Genomic DNA, 8,955 nt, shown 5'->3' with positions numbered 1-8,955 from the left:
AAACTTTAAAAATATTTTCATATGGTTACCTTATATCTATCCGTGAGCATAGTTCATTTACCACTAGACAATGTATTGACGAAGACAAGCCTAGAACTATCGAACCCTTCCGCAGAACATCCCAAGTTTTTTTCAACTTCGTTATGGCTCATGTTGATGAAGAGCTTCTCACTTGCATTGTCGTTGTTGTTCCTAAAGGGACTCCCGAGTATGCAGCTAAGGTGGACATGTGGTTGTGGGGCACTTCAAGTGGCGATATTGATAACATTGACATCTCTTCTAGTGGATCGAAAGCTGAGGTAGGCATGTGATTGCATGCATTTTAAGTGGCGATATTGACTACATTCTCATCTCTTACATCGGATCGACAAGTAGTTTAGTGCATGAATTATGTAAAATGAAATCACAAGGCATAGAACCCCGGCAGTAGCGATAACACGTCCCCTAGGAAGTAAAAAGCTTGATGACAACAATTATCCCTTTATTGACTGTAAAGGCATGAAAGATTCACCTATAAATCTTTTAAAAAGCAAATCTCTATGCAATATATATTTATAAATAAGTTTATCAAATTATATACATTTCATCATTACCATTCATTATCGTCATCATAAGCAATCCATATAAAGAAATTGTTTTTTCTTAAAAAATTTTAATTTTTAATATTAATTTTTTCATATATTTAAATTTTAATATCAAATATAAAAATAAAACTTTATTCTAAAATAAAACTCGTTGAAACAAAAAGTTAAATGAACAATGATATTCTTCATAAAATAAAACTTTGGAATCCCTCTCTTGCACCCTTTTTAAGTTATGAATTATATGATTTGAAATTTAACTAAAATCCATCATCTTGTTGCATTCTCAACAAGCATTTCTTGTTACACACTTTTCAACAGGTTTCTCCCTCTCTTTGCATTTTTAAACATAACCTAGGAAAGTGTGCATTAGTTTGTTAAGTTTATTGCTAGACCCACTCATTGGGATAAAGAGATTGCCTCTATTTGCAAATGGGATTTATCTTCACAACACTCAGGGATTGGACACCTGGAGGTGTTGGGTTTCTCCTAGAGGTGCTATGGCACCTGAGGAAGTCAGCAAGGTCCTGTTGTGTCAACTCCATTTCCTTAAGGGCATCTAGGAGGTTGAGTCATATCATAGTAGCCATTCATCTCATGTTTACCCCGAGTAAGCCGATGAAAGTGGGTAGTTGTGAGAGGATGTATGTTACAATCTTTATGCATATGGTGAATTTAAAATTTAAAATCAGATATATATATATATATATATCGTCCCCAACTTGTCGTCCCTTGGAAAATTTGTGGGTGTGTTATAGCCACACCGAAAAATTGTCCCCTCGTCCTTGTTATCCCCAAAGGAAGTGCAACATAGCTATAGTAAGTTGAATGGTATCATTCAACTAATTTAATTCCATGTCATATGAGACCAACAAAGTTATAAATTACTCTAATTACCTGATTAATAAAACCATTTAGCATACCTAAAAAGTATTAAAAAAATGATACAAGATAACTCACTAAAAGTCTATACTGGAAATTTCCCCTATAAGGTGCAAAGATACACCTAACAAATATGCAACCAAATGTCAACTAACAAGAAACCAAATATGAACTAACATGCCCATTAACATGTTGAAATACTAACTTCTCTTACAAAAATATATAAATTAAATTATTCCAACAAACTTCAGTTAAAAATAAATAAAAAGTAAAAATGTAAATATCATAATCAATGGTGAATACAACATTCAAACTTCAACCCAAAACACAATGACAAGTGAAAACTCAAATATCACAAACTTCATCACAAAAGAAAATGACAAGTGAAAACTCAGATATCATACTCATTTATGAAAGCAAAATAGTTTTGCATTAGTAATATCATCTTTAATGAAGTCTCCCAGCCACAAATACAAAGAACAACCCTTATATGTTTTGTAAAGTACCTTGGGTTTAAAAAAAACGATAAAGGGGCAAGATATAACCACTGTTGGACAATTGTTTCATTTTATTAGGAAACACACATATATAAACTTTAAAAATATTTTCATATGGTTACCTTATATCTATCCGTGAGCATAGTTCATTTACCACTAGACAATGTATTGACGAAGACAAGCCTAGAACTATCGAACCCTTCCCCAGAACATCCCAAGTTTTTTTCATCTTCGTTATGGCTCATGTTGATGAAGAGCTTCTCACTTGCATTGTCGTTGTTGTTCCTAAAGGGACTCCCGAGTATGCAGCTAAGGTGGACATGTGGTTGTGGGGCACTTCAAGTGGCGATATTGATAACATTGACATCTCTTCTAGTGGATCGAAAGCTGAGGTGGGCATGTGATTGCATGCATTTTAAGTGGCGATATCGAAAGCTGAGGTAGGCATGTGATTGCATGCATTTTAAGTGGCGATATTGACTACATTCTCATCTCTTACATCGGATCGACAAGTAGTTTAGTGCATGAATTATGTAAAATGAAATCACAAGGCATAGAACCCCGGCAGTAGCGATAACACGTCCCCTAGGAAGTAAAAAGCTTGATGACAACAATTATCCCTTTATTGACTGTAAAGGCATGAAAGATTCACCTATAAATCTTTTAAAAAGCAAATCTCTATGCAATATATATTTATAAATAAGTTTATCAAATTATATACATTTCATCATTACCATTCATTATCGTCATCATAAGCAATCCATATAAAGAAATTGTTTTTTCTTAAAAATTTTTAATTTTTAATATTAATTTTTTCATATATTTAAATTTTAATATCAAATATAAAAATAAAACTTTATTCTAAAATAAAACTCGTTGAAACAAAAAGTTAAATGAACAATGATATTCTTCATAAAATAAAACTTTGGAATCCCTCTCTTGCACCCTTTTTAAGTTATGAATTATATGATTTGAAATTTAACTAAAATCCATCATCTTGTTGCATTCTCAACAAGCATTTCTTGTTACACACTTTTCAACAGGTTTCTCCCTCTCTTTGCATTTTTAAACATAACCTAGGAAAGTGTGCATTAGTTTGTTAAGTTTATTGCTAGACCCACTCATTGGGATAAAGAGATTGCCTCTATTTGCAAATGGGATTTATCTTCACAACACTCAGGGATTGGACACCTGGAGGTGTTGGGTTTCTCCTAGAGGTGCTATGGCACCTGAGGAAGTCAGCAAGGTCCTGTTGTGTCAACTCCATTTCCTTAAGGGCATCTAGGAGGTTGAGTCATATCATAGTAGCCATTCATCTCATGTTTACCCCGAGTAAGCCGATGAAAGTGGGTAGTTGTGAGAGGATGTATGTTACAATCTTTATGCATATGGTGAATTTAAAATTTAAAATCAGATATATATATATATATATATATCGTCCCCAACTTGTCGTCCCTTGGAAAATTTGTGGGTGTGTTATAGCCACACCGAAAAATTGTCCCCTCGTCCTTGTTATCCCCAAAGGAAGTGCAACATAGCTATAGTAAGTTGAATGGTATCATTCAACTAATTTAATTCCATGTCATATGAGACCAACAAAGTTATAAATTACTCTAATTACCTAATTAATAAAACCATTTAGCATACCTAAAAAGTATTAAAAAAATGATACAAGATAACTCACTAAAAGTCTATACTGGAAATTTCCCCTATAAGGTGCAAAGATACACCTAACAAATATGCAACCAAATGTCAACTAACAAGAAACCAAATATGAACTAACATGCCCATTAACATGTTGAAATACTAACTTCTCTTACAAAAATATATAAATTAAATTATTCCAACAAACTTCAGTTAAAAATAAATAAAAAGTAAAAATGTAAATATCATAATCAATGGTGAATACAACATTCAAACTTCAACCCAAAACACAATGACAAGTGAAAACTCAAATATCACAAACTTCATCACAAAAGAAAATGACAAGTGAAAACTCAGATATCATACTCATTTATGAAAGCAAAATAGTTTTGCATTAGTAATATCATCTTTAATGAAGTCTCCCAGCCACAAATACAAAGAACAACCCTTATATGTTTTGTAAAGTACCTTGGGTTTAAAAAAAACGATAAAGGGGCAAGATATAACCACTGTTGGACAATTGTTTCATTTTATTAGGAAACACACATATATAAACTTTAAAAATATTTTCATATGGTTACCTTATATCTATCCGTGAGCATAGTTCATTTACCACTAGACAATGTATTGACGAAGACAAGCCTAGAACTATCGAACCCTTCCCCAGAACATCCCAAGTTTTTTTCATCTTCGTTATGGCTCATGTTGATGAAGAGCTTCTCACTTGCATTGTCGTTGTTGTTCCTAAAGGGACTCCCGAGTATGCAGCTAAGGTGGACATGTGGTTGTGGGGCACTTCAAGTGGCGATATTGATAACATTGACATCTCTTCTAGTGGATCGAAAGCTGAGGTGGGCATGTGATTGCATGCATTTTAAGTGGCGATATTGACTACATTCTCATCTCTTACATCGGATCGACAAGTAGTTTAGTGCATGAAATATGTAAAATGAAATCACAAGGCATAGAACCCAGACAGCAGCGATAACGCGTCCCCTAGGAAGTAAAAAGCTTGATGACAACAATTATCCCTTTATTGACTATAAAGGCATGAAAGATTCACCTATAAATCTTTTAAAAAGCAAATCTCTATGCAATATATATTTATAAATAAGTTTATCAAATTATATACATTTCATCATTACCATTCATTATCATCATCATAAGCAATCCATATAAAGAAATTGTTTTTTCTTAAAAAAATTTAATTTTTAATATTAATTTTTTCATATATTTAAATTTTAATATCAAATATAAAAATAAAACTTTACTCTAAAATAAAACTCCTTGAAACAAAAAGTTAAATGAACAATGATATTCTTCATAAAATAAAACTTTGGAATCCCTCTCTTGCACCCTTTTAAAGTTATGAATTATATGATTGAACTATTTTGTTTGAACCTTAAGTTACAACTGCTTCTTCTTATGATTGAACTATTTTGTTTGAACCTTAATTTACAACTGTTTCTTCTTAGTTTTGGATAATAAACAGAGACTATGGTAATCCTGTGGTGGTCTTCCACTTTCTTCTTAGTTTTGGATAATAAACCGAGACTTTGGTAATGCTGTGGTGGTCTCTCTGGTGGAAGGATCTTCTCTGCGGTTACAAATTTAAATCTCTTAAAAACCAAATAAAGAGTTACTAATCTTGTGGCATAAGCGTTTCTTCTAGATCACAAATCTAAAAAAGATCAAAAATTTCAGACATTGATCAGATTCAACCACGTTCCCACACCAAATTAACTTGTTATTAATGCAGTCAGTCCAGTTAAGAAACATAATATTGGTTTATCTTCTGAAGAGACTATGGCAGAAGCACGGGTGGCTCCTATATAGTATCCAAAGCTGGAGCTGTAATGTAGGGAAAAGAGAGCACAGCTGAAATAGCATCCATTTTCTGTGTTGAAAAATATGGTACAGTTGGCTATACAGCGCATCAACTCTCCAGCAGTTCCAGAAGGAAATTAGATTATAAGAAAATTTACAAGCTCCTCCACTACACAACATGAGGAAGTGCCAATACATTAGATTAGCTGAAGGAGAAAAGCCTTGATGACATAGTCTCGGAACAGGAATGCTGGTAATTCTGCACTGTTGCAGCTATAAAATCATAGATAGATCGTCAATTACATCGGTTAAGAAATAACATGGAAATGTAAATTAAAGAAACATACACAACTAGAATAGTATATTCGCAGAACAAAAGCTAAATTAAAAGAACAGAGGTCTAGCTTCAGCAGACATGAAAGACCAAGCTATTTTTACAACAGACTATCGGTACGAGCAGGCAATCTCCTGAAGAAATTGAGAGGAGCAGAAGGAAGCCCGTGGCGGAACCTCGGATGGCGCAGGAGATACAGAACAAAAATCACTGCAGTTTGGAAGGGCGTGGTATAGAGAACTGTGGCAGCTATCAAGCAAAATATGACAAATATGGTAGTCGCTCGTGGATCGCTCCACCTCAGAAGATTTTGAAGCCTTTCTACTTCAGTAGCCATATCCCCCGCCATGGTCTTTATTCGCCCAGCAGACTCCCGGATTCGATCGTATCGCATTCTCACAACGTTAGAGGCTTTGCTAGTGGGGAATGTGTCGAATTCTTCACCGATTTCGTCAGGATGAACCAGTCCGGCCTGGAAGAGGCTTGTGTCCATATCGAGTGAGTGCCGTGGACGGAAACGAAATTGCCATAAGCCAATCAGGAACATGCAGAGGAAGACGATAGGAAGAATTAGCTCTGGGTACCAGATGAGAATCAAGAAGAGGATGTGCACCAGGACGGTGGTTGCAGGGTTTTTCCAGAGGCATATATCGTTAAACGATCGCCCTACCGCTGTGAGAGGAGCCAGGATATTCATTATGCGGAAGAATTCCGCCTTACTGCGGCGCATGCTCCACATATGTGAATCCACATCCATGATATACTCCACCACTTCTCTCCTCAGAGGAGGCTCGGCTCGGCTCAGCTGCATTGCCGCTATCCGCATTGCCTGGTATGTCAAATGGTCAAACTGCCTTAGAGAAAGGGGACAAAGATAATGCATCTTCGGAAGCAATGTCTGTGTATAAATCAGCATCATGTTCATCAGAGACGAACAGGAGAAACGAAAAGCCAGATGAAGCTCGCCCACCTTCAGGACTCCTGAGGGATTAAACCTCAACAGAGGATAGGCATGCGTGTATACGCGATCTGTTTCGAGAGTCGAAAGGCGGATTCGAACCTTACCGATCCCGGCATCTTTCACGGATGCTGAAGACTTTTCGTCTCCTTGAAGATGGCAATCGTCAAAAACACAAACAGTGATTACTGTACAGGGATCATAAACTTCCCAGGTATATTGCACATTCCATTTTGGACTGAAGGTATCAATCATAGTCCTGGTACGAACCCATTTCTGTCCATATTTTGCAACGCAGTAAGCATCCATTCTGTGTCGTCCATCTTTGCACTTCGTAGGAAGCAAGTTCTGAGCGCGCAAGATCTCAACCTGCAAAATACCAATGTTAGGCTTCCAGAGACGCTCGTCGGTCGGCCTCACATCGCCACTGTAATGAATAGGCTCGTCCAGCACATGATAGCCCCCATCTAAAGACAATCTCAGATAAATTCTACTCGCGGACTCCACTTCTTTCTTCTTCGACTTTCCCTCCCCCGGAGCAACAGCAGGGTTGTCAAGTCTGAACCATCGAGGATTCACAGGCTTATCATCCAGTCGTTTGTCTATGTTATTCACAGGAATCGTTACTCTCCCAAGAATTTCATCCTCAGATATCCCCAAACGATTCTCGACCGTGAGAATCAAACGTTGATATCCACGCGTCATGACGGGTTCGATAACGGTTTTCTTAATGTTTTAAAATATTTCTTATTAAATTGTACGGCTGATTTTATTTCAATCGTCTAACAAAAAGATCGGACGACTACCATTAAGACAGAAAGGCATCTTGGGACTTCATCTCAGAGGGAAACGCCTTACGGCGTAAATATATTCTTTTCATGAACATGTAAATATATTCTTTTCATGAACATGTATATGTATGACTGTAGTTTAGATTTACAATAATCATATATTTTCATTTAATTGTATATCTAGTCGTATATATTTTCTCTAATGCCATATTTCATAAGTATTTTTTTCATGAAATATCTAGTTTGATAGATAAGTTTTAATCTTAAGTATAGTATACTTAAGTAGAGATGATACCGAGTAATAACAAAGAAGCTTTGAGAAGCGTAGTCTACACATTTTACAATTTAAATTTTTTCAGATCATTTTTTTTCAAAATTTGATCCAAAATATAGAATAATTGTAAGAATTGGAAATATAGTTATTTGATATTAGGTGTTGAATCAATTTATGTATTTATAATATACTTTTAATGTTTAATGACAAAATACAATTTAACCATAAATTAAATAGCCATGTTCTCATGATGATTGCCTAAAATAGTCCAAATTGTATAACATTTAGACTTGAGATGTTTATGAACATGCGAAATTCATAATTAATTTTTTGAATGGATGACAAATATTTTAAAACAAATTTTATAATCCCCAATGGGGGTGTTGCAATCGACACAAGTGAGCACCCAGTTGGGACCTCCCATGTGTGCGTGTGGAAGGAGGACTAGAGGGACAACTATGTCCATTTGGCATTGAAAGCATAACATGGTGGAGGATCCACATGACTGAGGTTTACCTTTTGTCTGCATTGAATCAACCTCACTTAATCTTACCTGGGTAGTCTCTGGTCTACTACACAATGAAGAAATATGAGGAAACAGAGAATGCCATTGATGGCAATGCTAGTCGCAATGCATTATTCAGTGAATTTATGGGGAAATCTGTAATGTTCCAATCACTATGGTTTTTTTATGATGACGGAATTGGTAATTCTAGGGTGCAAGCAGGAAACAACTCCATTCATTGCCTTGGCGAAGCTAAGTAATCAAAAAGACCAAGCCATCCTAGCCTAGTCTCGTCCCTTCTTTGCAATTCCTTCTCTTGTCTAAGGTTCCTTTTGTTTCATCCCTTTCATCCACAGTTGGACCTCGCTGGAAACAAAGCTCTTTTAGTTCTGAGTGAAAGTTGTCCTTGGTATCGTTAGTTGGAATTCTTAGGTATACTGCCTACTAATGATTTTTGAACATTGGTGAAAAATGAAGCAAGAAATTCTCAATTTGATTTTGCCTCGACTAAGTTGAGAAAATTCGAATTTCCACATCAACATACAATTTTGATGCAGTTAACTTGTGTGACATGGCTTGTGTCACCCACTTTACTCAGTAAATTTGAGTTGGAGGAGTTAGAGTTCAATTAAGCATGTGTTATTCCTAATTTGTAGCAATCA

At 35.6% G+C, this 8,955-nt stretch overlaps 1 protein-coding gene across 1 annotated transcript; it reads right to left on the bottom strand.

Annotated features, from left to right (window-relative positions):
* Positions 1 to 5,592: 5,592 nt before the first annotated feature.
* On the bottom strand, positions 5,593 to 7,428 carry LOC149262494 (FT-interacting protein 3-like). Its single transcript, XM_089380001.1, has one exon. It carries the CDS (start codon positions 7,426 to 7,428, stop codon positions 5,866 to 5,868), a length of 1,563 nt encoding a protein of 520 aa, XP_089236127.1. The 3' UTR covers positions 5,593 to 5,865.
* Between the last annotated feature and the right edge of the window lie 1,527 nt (positions 7,429 to 8,955).

Source organism: Pinus tabuliformis, chromosome 6, assembly GCF_031772625.1.
Source record: "Pinus tabuliformis cultivar Carrire ecotype Pingquan chromosome 6, CPIR1, whole genome shotgun sequence".
Lineage (NCBI taxonomy): Eukaryota > Viridiplantae > Streptophyta > Pinopsida > Pinales > Pinaceae > Pinus > Pinus tabuliformis.
This window is presented reverse-complemented; position numbering and strand designations above follow the sequence as displayed.